The sequence below is a fragment of the Amblyomma mixtum genome, chromosome 7 (genome assembly GCF_055824585.1).
Source record: "Amblyomma mixtum isolate Tamu chromosome 7, ASM5582458v1, whole genome shotgun sequence".
NCBI lineage: Eukaryota > Metazoa > Arthropoda > Arachnida > Ixodida > Ixodidae > Amblyomma > Amblyomma mixtum.
Genome location: NC_143018.1, coordinates 56,751,273 through 56,770,482, shown reverse-complemented (window position 1 = coordinate 56,770,482; position 19,210 = coordinate 56,751,273). Strand labels below are relative to the sequence as shown.

At 46.3% G+C, this 19,210-nt stretch overlaps 1 protein-coding gene across 1 annotated transcript; it reads right to left on the bottom strand.

Annotated features, from left to right (window-relative positions):
• Positions 1 to 259: 259 nt before the first annotated feature.
• LOC149336138 (uncharacterized) lies at positions 260 to 5,889 on the bottom strand. Its single transcript, XM_089554667.1, has 3 exons — positions 5,549 to 5,889; positions 2,478 to 2,607; positions 260 to 427 (listed from the first exon to the last, which is right to left on the bottom strand). The coding sequence occupies exons 1-3, from the start codon at positions 5,866 to 5,868 to the stop codon at positions 260 to 262; spliced, it is 618 nt and encodes a 205-aa protein (XP_089410793.1). The 5' UTR covers positions 5,869 to 5,889.
• Between the last annotated feature and the right edge of the window lie 13,321 nt (positions 5,890 to 19,210).

Genomic DNA, 19,210 nt, shown 5'->3' with positions numbered 1-19,210 from the left:
CCCTTGGAGGAATATGCTGCTCGACTCCAGCAAGACAGGCAAACACTGGCGAATGATGGCCCGCGCAGAAATAACAATGGAAAACCCCAACGGATTATAGGCAACTAAAATTGATACCAGCTACCAGGGCTGCAGTGCCTAAACTTCATGAGCGGTCATTTTTTTACTGCTGAAAAGACGCTGATATATTAGAAATAAGCAGAAATTCATAAAAAAATAAAGAAATAAACTGCACATTTTGCGTAATTTTACTGCCGCATTAAGCAGGCGCATCGCCTCTTGCTTCCCTCTGGCCACGCAGTGGAACCTGCTGAGAGCGCCACCTGTGTGAGCTGTTTCTGCGCCTTCGGGTGGCGATCTGGCGTCCACGTTTATGATTGGAAGCCGCCTTCTGTGTAGTCTTCCGGCTTTTCACTGGAGGCCATGCCTAGAAATCAGAAAAAAGTGCGGATGAGCCTTTACTAAGCGCGAATACCTCATCTAATTGCGAGGTGATTTGATGAATCAGAAAAGCTAGTGTTGTCGCTGCCGCGCCTTGTGTCGAAACGGCAGTACATGGTTGTACACTTCTCTCGTAGAAATCCTAGCAAAGGAGGGAAGTAGGGATGCTTCGTTCATGCCCCGAAATACGTGGGAAACAGCGAGTTCACACAAAGGACCAGTGTGGAAGTTTCGCTTATCTGTACGTTTCTCCTTCATTCCACTTGCGCGGTATATTCCACGGGAACACACAGTCGTAATAAGCATAGAGATTCAAGCTGCCCCCGCTGAGTTCCGCTGCTTCATAATTAAGGTGTAGCCATGTTTCTGGCTCCACACTTAGAGAATTGGCAGTGGTATTAAGCACGCATCTGAAAGTGCTTTAAACAGAGAAGCAACACCGACACCTTGAATATCACTACGAAGTGTCACACGGATGGCATTCGCTGTGTATTAAAGCCACACGATGCTTCGTTCAAGCAGACGCCTCGCGTAGTTTTCAAGAGTATCATCACCTTCAACAACGTCAGGTTCAACTACAAGTAAAGCAAGGTAGCGAGAGTTAAAGTTTTACATGATTTCTGCTGTACCCACCGACCTGTTAGAAGCACGTGTCACACAGACTGAAACAGCATATCATTCATCAATGTTCTTAGCCTTATCACTTTCCTCGTTGTCCACTTTACCTAGAGTTCGCGGGAAGACTTCGGGAATTTTCAAAATTTCATTTTTGAGTTAAAATGATAACTCCTGCGATGTTACAAAAACTGCATTGGAGGAGGCCGTAAACGCGTGAGGTAAGTTGAATACTATCCGCAGCAGCACAGCTAATCAGCACAATATTGGAAATGTATTGGCGAAGGTCAGTCCAACAACGAACCACAGTGAAATAATTTCCAATCGAGGGTCGATTACCTGTTCTGTCTGGGATGTGAGCTAAAATCTCACAATTAACACTTTATATTCAGTAGATAGGCTATTGGTACTTAATTGGGAATTGTGCTTGGTTGTCAAAGCATTGAATATCAATCATCAGACGTCGAGGAATGCAATCACCCTTGGCAGTATGGGGAAAGGAATTTCGGCTCTTCATACGCGTGGTACCGGTAAGCGGCGGAAGTTCGCTGGGGCCGCTCGCGGAGGACGTATCACACTCGTTTCGCTCTTTCCATCCGACAGGAATGGTGGGAAGCACCGCACCACTCGAGGAGGAGAGAAAGAGAAACAAATCCTTACGCACTCTCTGTAGCCCCCATACGCTTCTCTCATGCCACTGGACAGGCGAAATTCCTAGTTGCATAGTTTCAATAAGTGCGTTTTCACGTCTCTAAATCTAATAGTTGCTATTTGATGTCTTAACGGGCCACTGTAATTCTCCAACTGGAACGAAGCACCTAAATGCTACGACTATGGGGTTATTTACGGATTTTTCTTAATGACCGCAATAAAAGCTTATGTCACACATTAGTGACCTCCTCCAGTGTTGTTGCCATGTTCGTGCAGTAAGTATACCTTTATAAATGTACGCCAGTTTTGATAGAGTCCTACACTGCTCCCGGCCGACTTCCACCAGAATGTCATGATGTCGCTGTTTCTCTAGTAAATATTTACCGTGGACTATGAAATGAAAGGCAAATCATGCTTTTTGCGGCAGTACAGAAAAATAGAAGAAGTAAATTGTTAAGGCAAGTTGTACGCGAAATAGAGAGCCGATTGGCTCATAGTGTGAGAGACTGAACAGCGAAGGAAGCTATAAGACTAGGTGCATAATGAGACATCAGAGTAAACATTGCTAATAAAACTGTGCAGCTTTCCGCGAAAGGCAGCCACCTCAATGCGAACTATCGAAGGCCTTTGAGCATATTTCACTTATTGAAACTAAAAATAGGTAGCCATACTGTGTAAGAGATCGCCATTGTCGTTTTCGCAGTATACACGGACAGACGGCCTTCAGCTGGCATACGTTACCGAAGGAAGGATGCGAAACGAACACTCACAAGCCTTTCAGCGCGGGTGAACTCGGGTTCGCCACCTCGAAATTTCGACTCCCGGTTGTCTTCGGTAGAATAATAGTCGTCTTCTGTGATTTCAGGTTCATGCACCGTCGTCCTCCTGACAGGGGTCGGGCTGAAAAAGCAATGAGCGTTTCAAGGTTAAGGGCAGTTTGCGGCATTGCTGGAATAGCAATCTTCAGGAAAGTTCAGCCTTGAAGAAGCATCTGACATACATAATCGTCAGCTTAGCGAGCACCACGCGGATAGCTTCTATTCGTTACAGAGCGCCCGAGTTTGCCACTAGGAGTTACGGCCTTGGGATGTGCACAAGTTTTCAAAATTATATACGAAGTTCTGGGATTCCGACCAGGTGATTAGTGTGAACCTTAGGACCAGCAGTGACAATCAACCTTTTCGCAAGGAAAAGATGGTTTAGTTCTTTCTACCTTAAGACATCGGCCGTTAAAGGGGTGTGAAAGAAGCCACGCTGACGCCTCAAAACTAAATTAGGGGGGTTTGTAATAGTGGACGGCATACGTGACGGGAAATCAATAAATTTGATTCTCTCCGTCGGCTGCGCATTCTATCTATAGTGCCTAAGCAGTAAAATGCCCTCTTCTTTGATCTCAGATAGAGTCAGACAGCCTGCGAATTCCCTCCCTTCACCCCTCCTCCCCGCTCCCCCCAACCCGAGGAAAGCAAATTAGAGGTTGGTTCACTGTCTTCAATCATTTTGTAAAAAACAACAAAGGCGTCTTGTATCCGGTATCTCGAATGTTTTTCGCCCTGGTGATCTTGGTCACTTCAATGAGGAGGCCTCCATCAAAGTAACAGGAATAGTACTGCATTAAGGCATCGAGGGAAGAAATGCTCTTGGGAATTTAATCGTACACGAAGGACTGCTGCATCCTCTTACGGTTCTTAGGAGAACGAGGTTCTTTCACTTCTCTGGCTGCATTGACCTTTTTCCGATAGCAAATGGCACATTTATGCGCGACAAAATGTTTGAAGGTGAGACGCGTTGTGACGTAGCCTCCGAAATGTGCGCTTAAAAAGAAGTCGACGCACGCAATCTACTTGGGATTGTATGATAGCGACAAGTGTATTTTGCTTTTTACCTTTTCGAGCTTATAAAGCCCCGTTTTCAGGGAGAATGGTCTTTTTGTGTTTAGAACGTGGATCTATTGATGCAGGACAAATTGGACAAAGTGGAGGCGGGAACACGGACTGTCACTGAAACACTTCTGGGTGTCTAGCTAGGAGAAGTTGTCCAAGAAGTTTTAGAGACTGATTTGCATATTGCCACTTATGCTGGGAAACAGCGATATTTTGCCCAACTACCAATGTTTCGACCGAAGCTAACACCCCTCACACAGCCTTCGGTGTAGCACCTCATGTGAGCATAAGTGGAGCTACAATGTCTTTTTATGGCACGAAATGCCGTTTTTGGCCACGTATTGGCCGAGCTGTTTTTTTCGAAATCTCGATCCCGAAACTGAAGGCTTCACCAATACGCGTATCATGTCCAGACAGAAGGTACGGAAGCTAACGACACTCTTCTGAAGAAAATCCACCGTTTTGGACGGCTTCGCGTCTACTACAGTTGATAACTCCTTTACTTCTCAAAATTTTCCCGCTACTTTTTTTTTTTTTCAGAACATCCACATGGTAGATTCACCGATACGAAGAAAGTAATGAAGGTGCATCGCGCCATCATCGTGCAGAACGCGTACTTTAAGAGCAGCCGTCGAAATAACAAAATTTGTCGCTCAGCCGCGAGGCCATCCATGCGTGTTGAAAGTCGGCGAGCGGCCTATTTCGAATCTCAGCGCACCGTCATCTTAAACGGAGAAGCACTTACGAATTCAGATGCAGCACTCTGGTTCAATCTCACAAAAAATATGAATCATACTGTGGTAAGCAGCGCTTTGAGGCGCCGGAGGAGCTCTTGTATGTGGTCCGCTGTCCCTGAGCTTCCCTTCGCCAGCCAAGACCCCACAAAACCCCGAAGTTTTGGTCACACCCGTAAGACATATGAACCAATATTCTAGTATATGCGGTAGATAATTGAACGCAAATGCTTTCCATTCACCGCAGGCCAAAGCTCGAACGTGAGCCATCAACAGCTTCGTAGATAATTTTTATGCTATGTGTTGCTTTGTTCGATATTTCTGCTTCAGTTGCTGGGCCGTGCTTGCTCTAATGTAGGAGTACTGATTCCTCGCCAGTTCAGCCCTGAGGTTCCTTAATTGTCCAGTCGCAGTAAGAAGATACAGCGTCCAAAAACCAAACATGAGTTCTTCCATTAGACGCTCTAGCCTGGTGAAGTATTTCGGTTTCGTAATCGGGGTAATAAAAGCAGTCTGTAGGAATTGCGTTTGCTAGAAATTCATCAATATAAATTCTCGCAAATGTGACAATGCTTTACAATGAAGTTAGGTATGGGAGAAGGGTTTCCTGATTGAACTGGAACTGCTGAAACTCGTCGAGATTTTAGAGTTTAGTTATGAGTAAATACTGCACATATGAAAATTTTTGTTATTAATCCCAAATGTGCCATGTTTCTTTGTTTAAACGTTAAAAAATTTTGAACAAAGTATAAACAAAAGAACATTACTCCCTATCACCTACCGAAACATAACAATCAGCTGTCAAAAAGTGTGCCTGGTGTAAGGGCTTCAAAATATGACCATTTATTCAGACAATGAATGAAGAAACGGGTGGACAGACTGGTGATAGATCGGGCTTGTTTTAGCATTACTGATAGCGTGTAAAAACCCATGGTATGCACTCTCAATCTCCTACCACCATGAAGAATACGGCACCACCTTGTGAGCCGGAGAAAAGTATGCACAAGCGAAAAAACGTCATGAAACGCTCTTGACTCTCTGGTAATCGTACCTGTATTCTACGACAACGAAGCCAAAGTTTTGTTCCAGAAATACAAAGCGCTTTTTCTAGATTCGGTACCTCACAAATATACAATCGCAGTTGAAGAAAAAAAGGAGGTTTGTCTTTGGAGTAAATCAGGAGAAAAAGATCACTTCGCTATGGGAGAAAGTCTTAAGACTCACGCCGTGACGGTAGGCTGCGCCTTGGTTGTCGCAGGTGTCGGTGGCGACGAGGGGGCGGAGTTCCTCCTGCGTTCGAACAGCCCGCTGTCGGTGACGATGACGAAGGCCAGGAAGAACCCTACGATGACCACGACGAAGATGGTGAACAGGCGCAGGAAGAGCAGCGGCTTGGACTCTAGGAAGTCGTCCTGGGGCGACCGCTTCTTTTCGGCGGCCAGGGAAGAAGGAAAGCGGCGCGCGTAGTACGGCTCATAGTACGGTGACTCCCCGCCCTCCTCCAGCGAGATGTACGAGCCCTGCCAAGCTTCCTGCCCTGCCATAGCCGGATCGGTCTCTGCAGGCCCTGCCTTCTTCTTCTTTTTCTACCTCTTAAAAATGTGGCACAAACCCACCTGGGGGGATTGGCCAGGGTTTAGTGGCACATGGGGCCCGTTTTACGAGGCACGTGCCTGCCCAGCACCAATTTATTTTAAAGAGGATCCATTTAGTGCGCTTTTGCGACATCTGACCAGGCATCGTCATCGCCCCTTGACAAATATTAGTGCTGTGCGTCCAGATCTAGCCTTTTCCGAAGCCCTCCGGATCCTGTGCAGTGTGGTGCCTTCGAACTACATGCTATACCAGATTGCGGAAGTGCCACTTTGGACAGTGCCCAAACCATATATGCGTACAATCATTCCAGGAATATCAAAGAAGACGCGCATCACAAAAGTCAGTCTGAGACGTCTGGCGCTGTCATACATTGCATCTATGTATGGTGCTGCAGCGGTGATATAGTGCCACGAAATGCCTTATGTCCCCGTTTCAGGCTAATGCATAGAACGTCAACTGCGGCAATCGATTTTACAGCCATACTGGAGTCCGTCCGTTATATAGGTCACCAGTCAGCGCACTAATGGACTATATTCTATGACTTGAGATCGGCATTACAGGTCATGCAAGCTTATGTTAAACCGAGGACATGCCAGAAGCTGGTTTAACAGATTGTGCTTTTGCTGGCTGAGGCTTCTCGCCACGGCCAAATCTTAAAGCTTCAGTGGATACCGAGCCATTGCGGCATAGCGCGAAACGAGCGTGCTCATGCCGAGGCTGGGCTGGTACTTGATGGTGGTTCTTCAATTGAAATAGCATTTTCCAGATCTGATATTATAGCCTTGCTGGCGCATTTAATGCAAGCGGCAATGCAGTTGCACTGGAGGGATTCGATCCACCAACAGGACCACATTTCTAAGCTTTATACCGGCTCACGATTTCATCTGCCATCTAGGGTAACGCGACGTCAAGAGATTTTGTTCCACCGGTTAGGGCTTGGCGTTGCCTACATCAAACACTACATTCACAACATCGGAATGGAAACTAGCCCAAATTGCGTACAGTGCCCCTCTACAGACACTATTAGACACCTGCTTTTCGAGTGCCCGAACTACACTGCCCTCTCACTGAAGAAACTTTTCTAGGCGCCAGGGCGAGAGGTGCTGATTGGTGGCGTGTAACGAAGGCCGTGCTCAAGTTTTTATGTGAAACAGGCCTTAAAATCCGTCTGTGACCGCTTGTGCACTACCTACGGTTTAAACAGTTTACACGGTTTACATTTATGTTTTCATGGAGCCCCTAATCTAGTATGCGTTAATGACTTGTGTTGGTGTGGGTGTTCAAGACAGAATTTCACGTGCGTCTACTCACCGTGTTGGGAGTGACCGCCATTGTGTGAGGACATCACCCATGAAACTCACTGTATTATACCATCATCGATCTTCACTCACACTTTCCCTTTCGTACCCTTTCCTTTCCCTAGTGAGGAGTAGCAGGCCAGGGCCGCGTTACCACAGGCCAAACTCTGCTCCTGTTTTCCTCATTAGAATACCTTCTCACTCTAGTACCTTAAACAAGGAAATTTCCATATGGGATTACGATATCGTATTAGGGCCAAGCGTGAATTTTGAAAAAGTTAGCGATGAAAAACGACAGAAGAAAACTTAAAGTGAAATAATAAACCGTATTTTGGTGAAAAAAGGAGAGCTCGCAGAATTTTAAAAGGTTTAGCAAATGAACCTACCAGTTGCAATTACGTAATCAAGGAGTAGCCCACAAATTGAACCCGATGCAAATCCTTGGGCGCTTGCACCGAACGATAATAACACTGGCAGAGTTATCGGGAGCCTTTAGCTGGAGAGAGGGACCTCCAGGTAAATCTTTTGTGAAGTGTGAACTTCGGGCAGTAGAGGAGAAAATGATCTACAGATTCAACGTCCCCACATGAGTCACATAGGTTTGTCGGTGACCACCCACATCTGTATAGATATAAATTTAAACTCAGAATCATGCACCGCAACCGCGTCATTGATACCTCACACAGCCTGGTTTTACACGAATGAACGTCCCAATTGTATCCTGATGCTGATAATCAGTGGTATTTCGTAAAGGATCGCATTACCTGGCTGATATGTGCTGGAACCGCTGAAACATGGAAATCGCCAGAAGACTTAAATTCGGGACAGGATGTGTCACTGACCCGACAAAAGCTGATCTTGCCAAGTAATCAGCCACCTCGTTTGAATGAATACCTGCATTGCCAGGAACCCAGACATAACGGACTTCCTTTAAAGCGGATGGGACAAAAAATCGCAGGAAACAACTAAAAAATTCTTTTTTGTGAAGTTTCAAGGGAGTCTAACACTGAAAAACTATTAGCGAGGATGATAACTTGTGACACATGACATGGAATTTTGTACAGCGCCGTTCTAAGAGCCAAAACTTCCACAAAAAATTAAGGAATATAATCTGGAATGTGGACTGAATAGCTCCATGCCTAACCCTGAAAAACGATGCAAACTGCAGGTTTTTGGCAGCTGATAGAGGCATCGGTAGAAAGCACCGTATGATGGGGGTATTACGCTATGTGATCAGAAAGAAGAGCTTGTAAAACGTTGGCGGGCATTTGTTTCGCATGAGATGAAAAGGTGTGGTCAAAATGGAATTCTACTGCTGCCTGCGTGTCATAAACCCACTGCAAAGAACTGCGATCAACACCAATCGATGTTAAAAGGTTCAGCGTTAACGTAATCTGTGGCATTTGATACCGTGGCCAATGATGTGAAAAGAATAAGGCCGGCTGAGGCATAAAAATAGTACTAACATCATTTACCGGGTCAAACGACCTGAGGAAAGTTCGCACCGTTAGTATTTTGAAGCGGGAAATTAGATCAGGCATCCGGACTTTCAGATAAAGCAGGGCATTTGAAACTGATTTTGAGATCCTTGCGGCACCGATCCTTGCGGCACATCTTTTGATTGATGATGACTACTGGAACATAAGGTTCGATCTGTGCAATAAAAGTATCTGTCCTTCAGAAATTCAGATATCGACGCATAAATATAGGTTGGAGGATGTTGGTGAGCAAGTTTGGTAAGTAAATAGTATGTTTTACACTATCATGGGCCTTTGCTACATCAAGAGTCGCCAAAGCTTGAACTTCCCTTCTGCGTATCGAGAGTCGGATTCTAGTCTTTAGATCCACATGCGCGCACCATATAGAGCATCCGCTACGAAAGCCAATCTGTGCTGAGCTGAGACCGTTAACATCCTGGACATGTTTTGTAGCTCTTGTTGAATTAGTTTGGGGGTTTTTATTTTGATTGCACTCTCACCGATTGGGACGAGAGCCACGGGAATTGCATCGATGCAATTTTTTGGAACCACTCAAGCGACAGCCTTTGGGCTGGGAAGCTGGAAAACCAATTCTGCCAACCCTCCACCTGGGGAGGTCGATATGTGGCAGCGAAACGCACCCTCAGGTTCACATGAACTGCGTCGTAACCTAAACCTCAGCCGAAACCTCCCAACGTAGAACGGCCTCACCAATTATGAAGAAGGTCATTATTGCTGGCTTCGTCTTCTGTCTTGCCTTGTTTGTTTCACAAAAAAAAGATGTTAGCGATTACTGCGACATATGATCGAACTACTGATCCAACTACTGCAATTATCTACAGATGGCAGCACCCGACAGCTAACTAATTCATATGCTTCGTTTGACTCCGAGCTACAGATTACGGAACGTGATATTATATTGCTAAAGCGCTGGGAGGCAGACAATAATGAATACACGTAGAAAGAGGCAACAGCGATGGCAGGATAACACCCAGTTTTCATTCACTAGCGGGCGGCTTACGCACTCTCTTCGCCAAATGCAGGTTTTTGAATTCTCTGCCAGCCGGATTTCACCTCTCGCAATCACATCTTGAGGTTTTGGTGTCTGAGGCGAACGGCTTCTGCTTGGCATTCTGCCTGAATGCCTGGGAGGCGGTGTCGATGGTGCAGGCTCTTCACGCTTGCGGGGTCGGTCAGCTCGCGTCGCCTCAGCTGCGCTCAATACCCTCCCAGAAAACCACTAATGTTCCACGCCAACGCCGCCTGCTGTGTCATAACTGTGGCGCTGGCTGCTGCAAATGCTCGCAGGATGCTGTTCCATAAAGTCACTTTAGGATGTTTACATGAGACACCACCCTGACGAAGACGAAGTTTGTGCGAGATACTGGTTGTGTGCACAGTGTCTGTCCTGGCATATGAGGGGTGTGCAGAGTGTCTGTCCTGGCATATATGATTTACGAACACGAGCAACAAATATTTATCTCTTGAGAACCTTCACACTAAAACCTATCTTTGATTTGTTCAATTTAGTTCTGCGACGGAGGACAAGGAGTAGGTCATATTGCGCCTCGTGTCGTCACCTCTCATTGCACGTTATGGCAAAGGGAATAGTGTCTGCAAGGAAGGCAGGCGCTGGAGATGTCGCCGGTCCTAAAAGCTCGTCTACAACAGAAGTGCGAGCGGTTCCCCCGAAGGCCCATTGGGATCGAAAAAGCAAGAATAGGAAGGGGAAAAAGATGAAGTCAGAGAGTTAGAGGATTTCGCAGGCAGGGGCATTTCAGGCTCGAGAAGGAATGACCACCACAAAGATCTTCCTGTGCCGATCCCTGTGGATGGTTCACTGTACTTAGGAAAGAGCATCGCCACAAACTGCCGCCGCCTGGAAGTCGCCAACATCACCACCGCAAACTTTCTCGAGGTGAACGGGGTTGTGATTTGAGACAAGAAAATTGCTCTAGTAAAATCTCCGGCCCTTAAACTGAAGTCGGGAATAGGTCCCGCCGAGGTGCCCGCCAATCCCCCAAAATGTGAAAACATTCTCAAATTCGCATTAAGTGGACCAAAATGACTAGAGCTCATAAAAACCTGCGTTTTATGCCAGGTCAAGGGCCTTCTACAAAGGTTAACTGAAATGTAATTGTCAGAAGTATGTTTATTTTGTAAAATAAACAAATCTTTAACTTTGTACACGCTGGGAGGAAAGGAAATTGCCATAGTTTCTTTTTTTTATTAAATTTCACGTGTTGCACGTTCCTCCAGAACAGAAACGCTACTCAGCATATGCCTGCTTTGTGAGCGTTGCAGCTTTACGTTTCAACAGACGCCTCTTATGTGGAGAGCGCCTCTAGCTATGTAATACTACGTCAAGCTTTGTAGGCATATATAATGGATGAAGCCTTTACTCTACAACCATTTTCGTAGAGCAGAAATAAAGTTGGCGTCACGAAGCTGAGAGGTTGTGCATGCCATCACTCAACCGAAAGGATATGTGGCCCAGGTTGATTTCTCGCCACCTTAGTGTGGCGGGCCCTTGACTACGTTGATTCAAGCCAGGGCAAGAACCCAGCAAATTCGAGTGTAAGATCCATAGTGGATGCGGCTGCGGGGGTGGATCTGACCCGTTGGGCCTCATAGGGTGACGCTTTAGTGGAGGGCTGAGGCAGAGGCAGCAGTATCCCAGACGTCAGGTCGGGTTTCACACAGTTCTTTTGGTCTCAACAAATGAGACAATAAGGCACTTTTTGCTATTGTTACGGGTTTAATTCCGTCGTCGGGTAGACAATGAGTATATATTTTTAACAAATTAATTTTCTGGTATAAGTAAGTGGGCTAACTTATACATATTCGAAATTGTAGGAAGATGGCGAGTTCGTTGGTATTGTCACAAGTTCTTACTACTGCTTCGAGTCCGTGTTCTAATCCTAGGCTGCTCAATTTTAGAAAGAAATCTTGGAAGAAAATGCTTCCTAAGAGGATCCGCAGTCCTGGTTTCAGTACGGAGTGTGAATTTCAAAACTAGACGCTCCCTTAGTGAGAATGCAGGACAGGCCTTCAATAGAGGCGTGACTGAAATCTCGATTCTGCACAATACTCAGGCTGTAACGCGTTCTGTCTGATATCACAAGCATGAGTGAGGAAAATCTTGTGCGCTCTTCATAGGAGTGAAATCTTCGACACCCCCTTAGCTTTGATAATTGGCAAGTCATCAGATCTCCGGATTCAAACCAAATTGATAGAGTAATCGCTGAATACCTGTTGAAAGTAGCATAATTCAACGCCCAGAGATCAGCTTGCCACCCGGGGAGGGAAGAGCAACCTGGGTACCACATCTCTCGGTGGCAGCAACTGCCGTCGCAGGGCAGGGGCGCATCGGCTAACCGCTGCAGCACTGCTCAAGGAATGGTATCAGGGCTGCTAGTGTTCCATGAATGCAACTTAGACAATGACCAATTCCGCGTATATGGGCAATAGACCATTAGAGCATCACGCCATAAACTTTAGCTCGAGCTTAAATCTCGCGCCCAGTTTTAGAGCGCAGCTCTTAGGCGCCCGTTTCTGCGTTTCGCGGCGTCGCCGTCGCCGTCACCTTTGTCCGTTTTAACCAGGGGAGTGTAAAAGCGCAACCTCCCCCCCTCCTTAGCAAGATACAAAAAAAAAACAGCGCCGCATGAACGACTCTCACCGGAGCGCGTCGTAAAAGGGGGAGAAAGAACCCCTGGGGAGCGACTAGCCTTGTGTGTGTGGCTGCCTCCTCTATCACCGCTCGCCGACGTGGCGCGCGGGCGGATTGTCGTCGATTATTCTAGACTGGCCGAGCCGTTTCTACGCGATGTTGACGCCACGCCACGACGGCGGCGCCCCGACAGAAAGTTCCAGATGCTCCTCGAAGCCACTCCCGGCCATTGACCAATGAGGACGCGCGCCCAGCGCGAGAAGGAGAAGGAGACTGGACAGCCGACACTGTGCGTATGTGCACGCCTGCCTTGGCCCGAAGAACAAACAGACGTGGAGCCAGCCTATATATGAAGAGCGTTGACTGCCCTAGCCGCCGTTTAAGCTTCAGTGAACAAATTGTGCTTTGTTTGTCTACCTCTCTCGTGGTAGTGCACTTTAAGTACAATACTTCTTTTCTATTGTAATCTCTCTCAAGTGTAACTGTACTGTTAGTGGAGTGTTTCTTAAAGAAGGAATACGTCTGAAAATAAAAAGATGTCTGTAATTGTACATACATGTCTTGCTCGCATTCTTTGCCTCAAACGATCGAAAAGCTGAAACAGCTGATGAGCTGCGCTCAAATTTCGCATTAGGAAATAGCGTACTCGTCGGCAATTTTTTTTATTAATATCTATGCTCAAAAAGCAGCCAGTATAACTATTTTATATGATTTTGGAGAATAGGAAGAACACAACACAACAAAAGCCCTGGAAACCAAAATAAAGTCAGGAAAAATTCGAAACATCAGGAAGAACGCAAGAAAATCGTTTCCCAGTACTGGAAAAAAAAGAGATGTCAGAAAAAAATTCGAAACTTCGCAATAATATTTCTGAAGCTTAAATGCCAGTAATTTTTAATGTAAGGTGTGCCTAGTAAAGGTAGGAAAAATAAGCTTTTGCACTTCACCTTTAAAGCAATTTTGTTCACAAAGATTAATGGGAGCACTTTTTATAGATATAGCGAACAAGTATTTCTAGGTTGCTCTGCAGTGCCCTTATTTGAGTTTACACTCCGTTATCTCTCTGTAAAATATTCCAGGCCGCCAGAGGTAAGAGTACACTGAGGTGAAATTGAAGCAGGCTTGTATCAATAGATGCGGGTTTTGTAACAACGAAGAGACCATGCTCGTCGAGAACATGGCAATAAGAGGTTCTACAACAACAATAAGTTCACGGGAAATGATTACAATTCAAGCGAAAAAGCTTTCGTTAGCATTGGCCATGAGCTTATGGTGTGCGTAAAAAGCGCTACAACTGGCACTGCGGACAAAATTGAAGTGAGTATGAAATCTTTTTATTTGCACACGCGGACAGAATCTACGATTGTGGGTTTAACGTTGATCCAGAGTCGGGCCTTCACGTATGCGGTCTCATCGCTTATCATGGGGTCAGAATCCATTAGTGAGAACCTCCTCTTCAGAGGCGGTCTAAAACTGGCATAGATGACAGAGACTGGAGTCCCTTTTCGATGAAGGTCACATCGATCACTTATTTTGGTTTGGTTTTTATGGGGTTTAACGTTCCAAAGCGACTAAGGCTATGAGAGACGCCGTAGTGGAGGGCTCCGGAAATTTCGACCACCTGGGGTTCTTTAACGTGCACTGACATCGCACAGTACACGGGCCTCGAATTTCTCCTCCAAAGAAATTCAACCGCCGCGGCCGGGATCGAACCCACGTCTTTCGGGACAGCAGCCGAGCACCATAGCCACTGAGCCACCGCGGCGGCACATCGATCACTTATCCGCGAAGTAGTCACTGGCGAAGAACCGAAAACTGATCACCGACCCCTTCGAAGCAACACAAAGAGCAGCCGCCGCTTTTATTCTTTTATTGCGCGTCACGTCGCAGGAATGCGCGTTGCATTAATGCCGGGAGCGCCCCATTGCGAGTCGAGTCAGCACTTCGCCGCATAAGCATTCCGCCTCCTCTCCACATACCACGACAGCCGCTTCATTCGGCGGCGATTTCTGCGGGGTGCTGAGTCCCTTATTGTTGATGCTATGAAACAAAACAGACTTATGGGTAGAAAGATTCTCGTTCGAAAGGTGCTCCAAATTTTTGGCGCAGATTCCGAGGCTATGCTAGAGCGCTATTCATTTTGAAACAATCCTTGCCTGTGGGGAGGTTTTGAGATTGAATCAAGTATCGAGCAACTTTTCAACCTTAATACTCCCAGGAATGCATTCGTTTTTCCCCTGGACTAGCAGAACACACCCACAAAAGGTTAACAGAATTAATTTTTCTAGGGAATATTATTCCGACGAATATCTTTGGAACTGAAAAATTCCAGAGCAAGCTCTGCGGCGCATTTCCGCTGCTTCTGCGGTTTAACTATCATTCACCCGTAGGACACACACCTAAACAGGTGAACAGTACATTCATGATTAGTTACCGGTACTACGCATGAGGAGGAGGATAATGTTGTTAAAGATGACACCGTCGTCGATGTATTCCGTTATGTGTCTGACTTTTCGCAGGCTTCGGATATCTTGGAAGAAAATACCCGAGAAAAAGACATCCTAAATCTCGATAAATTCATCTCCAGCTTTGTCATCTGTATTTCTCGGGCAGTGAAACACTTTCTCTGAAAAAGCTGCCGTGGTGGCTCAGTGGTTACGGAGCTAGGCTGCTGACAAAAAAGACGCGGATTAGATCCCAGCCACGGCGGTAGAATTTCAGTGGAGGCGCAGTTCTAGAGGCCGGTCTGCTGTGCGATGGTAGCGCACGTTAAAGAATCCCAGATGGTCGAAATTTCCGGAGCCCTTCACTACAGTGTCCGTCACAGCCGGAGCCGCTTCGGGACGTCCATAAATAATAACTCGTTCCCTAAAAGCAGCAATTCATTCCCTGCCATGGATCTTCCGTAAGTGAAACTGATTGACAATTTTGTTTTGTTGAAGCTAATGATTAATTTCACACGGGTTTGAAATGCTTGCCCTTAGCCTTAAAAATATGTAAACCTTGAAAACAACGAGCTTAGCGCTAACCGTAGCCCGTGCACTGGTTCACGCATGTGTCTAGAGCGCTGGAGTAGCGCTCTATGTTGAGCATTCATGATAACCGTGCTTACTGATTGGCTCTATATAGCTTTTGAAGAAAAAAGAGGTAAATATGATGTATGTTAATGTGGATGAGCAATAACGCCCCATTTGGAGCCTTAGGTCACTCATCAACGACACAAGTGTACCCTCCGGTGAGCCGTTTGAGCGCCCTAGGCAGTGCTATAGAATTAGGAAACCGATTACGGTTGTCGCCATCACTCCGTCTGACAGCATCATGCGCTTTTCTCTCTATAGGGGTCACAAGTTGCACTCAAAGCTTTCAGGCTCTCGAAGGAGCATTCTGCCACATCCGCAAGCGTTGTGCGAAGAACTACGAAGTATTCTATTCAACACGACTTCACGGCGGTGGTGTAGCTGTCTGCTGGATTCATACGATTCTGCCGCAGTACTAGTGATGACACCAGTAATCGCCTGACTTCGGTTTTTATCACATTACTTCGGATTCTGTGGTAAGTACTGCTAAGAGTTAGTTAGGTTAAAAATAATAAAAATTGCGCGATGCACAGCATGATAACCCCTCTTGAAACCATCGTTCTGCGGTAAAATAACTGCACCTTTCGCGTTATGCGTATCAGTTAAATAAGGAAAAAAATGACTTTTTTTTTGCAGATGTAATTTAAAATTTTCAGCCTGTTTTGAAAAGTGCATGCTCTTTTCTACCAGAACAAGTTTTCTGAGAGAATCGTGCCCTCGATGGTTGATGAATACGTTGCTAGGTGCGTTATGGGCAAATAGGGTACGTCCAGTGATCGCCGAATCGAACCCGCAGCGAAGAATGTTTCGAAAGCGAACGAGACAAGGTCGTTCCGCGCACTCTCTCAACCTTGCGTCAGCCGATATCAATCAATATCTTCCTTACTACATGAAGTCGCTCAACCAGCAGTTATGACCCCTGCCTGTGGATTAAAGCGCGCAAGAACTGCTCTCGAATGTAATCATAAAACGCAAGAGAGCACGTATTCACCCTGTTTTGTGAACTACAGGTATGGATGACTTGTACTAGGACACCGACAAAATTATAGCACATTTCTAATGGCAAATTTCTTCCTTGATGCTTAATGACTTATTTAACTGCTCAAAAAACCGCGAACGGCATGCCACCATTTATGCATCCACAAATGAAACTGACAAAAAGGCCTAAACGCGAAATAAAACGCAGCTTTGCCACATTTGTCGAAAGCATCTCCCCCATAAAAATGCGCTAGAACATAGACCATATAAACAAGGTGCTCGCTCACAGCGTTGCCACATATAGAACATATTGGGAATCGCAAGCTCTCTCTTCGGACACACATGAACCCCATTAATTTCTCTGTGCTGACCATGTAACTGTTTCATTGCGTCGTACTGCGCACCCAGTACACTAAAGGACGACATGAATGGTGTAAAATATCTTATATATTTTTCATTTTAAATGTCAAAAAGTCAGACGCGCACATAGCCTTAGTCGTTTTTTTTTGTTGTTGCTGAAATGAAAATGAGAACTTGCGCATACTAAAAGGAGCAGTTACTGTCCACAATTAGACACTAGCTTGAACATTTTCAGAATTGCTTGCCATTTCAGGAACCTTTAGGGATGATTTCCTTGGCCAGAGCAAAGCACTTATTACAAGCAGCCCACATTACGAGTAATTGGACCCCACTCATTACACATATTTTGCTACTTATGCAAGCCTTTGGCGCTGACTTCTGCTGCACTGATCACGATAGAAGCCTAAAGTCAATACCATGTTAAAAAGAGGGGCGGGAAGACATCACTAGAAAAAAAAAGTTTCTTTAAGAAATGAAATAAGAATATGCGATTCATCAAAGAAGGGCAACGGTACGTATAAAAACCTTATCTCCCGCTTCCTTGGTGGTGCCGGGCGTCAGTCTTCATTAGGAACCACAAGAGATGGGAGATAAGGGATGCAGGGTATTTTTGCGAGAAGCCCGTCATGGCTGTTACGTGTACAGTGCTACTCCGCATATAAATGGTCTTTACCAAGTCAGCGCAGCCATGGGAATCACATCACTGTTGAGAAATTTTTTGTTCTCTAGAGGTGGTGCTTTTAATAAGGTCTTGCAAAATTACACGACAAACAGCTCAGATAAATTATGGAATATCAGCCGCTTGCACATACAGAGAACGTGGTATGTCTGGCGGCTATCTAACAGCAGCTTTTTGTTGAGTTTTGTTAAAATTTTATATCCCTTGCGGAAAGCGGCAAACACTGCAGCGAGCACCATAGTCTTTTGACTATATATAGCTCGATTTGAGGCCACTGCATCCAGTGGTCTGCATTAATTTTAAATGCAAATCAGACCCTGCCCGCTTTGTCGAATTACACTATAGTGCTCGTATCCAGAGAACTGAGCTATGATATAGCATGGCAACGCAATATATCTCTTCGTCCGTGCTTGCTACGACCGGAGGCGCTCCAAACAAAGCTAATGAACGCCATGTCTATGGCTGCTCGCAAGTTCTTTTGGATGAAACGATTTCATTCAAATTTTGAATTCGGTCACTAAACGCGAACAGATAAGTAATATTTAAGAGATTAAAAGCGGCAAGAATCTCTGACAATGAAAGATAGCGAGAAAGGGAAGTGAACCATTGGTTGAATTTAACGGGAGAATATAACTGAAATTGCCGTACTGCGGGCAGTCTCAAGAAATTGGACAGATTAATCTGTTCTTAGAACTGTATAGTCAACTTGTTGCAATTTTTTCGCGAGTTGTATTATCTGGAAAGGAATGCCGTTTTTCTGAGCACTTCTGTAGAGTAACGGCATGTCATGTCATGTGCGTAGTCGCAGGTTTGCTGTTGTGTACTCTGGCAGTAGTGTTGAGCGCGCAGGCGCTAGGGCTGCTAGAGCACCGAAAAGCCTCCGTCCGTCCGTCCGTCCGTCCGTCCGTCCGTCCGTCCGTCCGTCCGTCCGTCCGTCCGTCCGTCCGTCCGTCCGTCCGTCGTCCGTCCGTCCGTCCGTCCGTCCGTCCGTCCGTCCGTCCGTCCGTCCGTCCGTCCGTCCGTCCGTCCGTCCGTCCGTCCGTCCGTCCGTCCGTCCGTCCGTCCGTCCGTCCGTCCGTCCGTCCGTCCGTCCGTCCGTCCGTCCGTCCGTCCGTCCGTCCGTCCGTCCGTCCGTCCGTCCGTCCGTCCGTCCGTCCGTCCGTCCGTCCGTCCGTCCGTCCGTCCGTCCGTCCGTCTGTCTGTCTGTCTGTCTGTCTGTCTGTCTGTCTGTCTGTCTGTCTGTCTGTCTGTCTGTCTGTCTGTCTGTCTGTCTGTCTGTCTGTCTGTCTGTCTGTCTGTCTGTCTGTCTGTCTGTCTGTCTGTCTGTCTGTCTGTCTGTCTGTCTGTCTGTCTGTCTGTCTGTCTGTCTGTCTGTCTGTCTGTCTGTCTGTCTGTCTGTCTGTCTGTCTGTCTGTCTGTCTGTCTGTCTGTCTGTCTGTCTGTCTGTCTGTCTGTCTGTCTGTCTGTCTGTCTGTCTGTCTGTCTGTCTGTCTGTCTGTCTGTCTGTCTGTCTGTCTGTCTGTCTGTCTGTCTGTCTGTCTGTCTGTCTGTCTGTCTGTCTGTCTGTCTGTCTGTCTGTCTGTCTGTCTGTCTGTCTGTCTGTCTGTCTGTCTGTCTGTCTGTCTGTCTGTCTGTCTGTCTGTCTGTCTGTCTGTCTGTCTGTCTGTCTGTCTGTCTGTCTGTCTGTCTGTCTGTCTGTCTGTCTGTCTGTCTGTCTGTCTGTCTGTCTGTCTGTCTGTCTGTCTGT

What these genes read in the sequence shown, in the direction of transcription:
- LOC149336138 (XM_089554667.1), bottom strand. Translation starts at nt 5,868, where the DNA reads ATGGCAGGGCAGGAAGCTTGGCAGGGCTCGTACATCTCGCTGGAGGAG. An exon ending in GCGCAGCCTACCGTCACGGC is followed by an intron (nt 2,608 to 5,548) that starts GTGAGTCTTAAG and finishes TTGCTTTTTCAG; the next exon opens with CCCGACCCCTGTCAGGAGGA. An exon ending in TCACCCGCGCTGAAAGGCTT is followed by an intron (nt 428 to 2,477) that starts GTGAGTGTTCGT and finishes TCTGATTTCTAG; the next exon opens with GCATGGCCTCCAGTGAAAAG.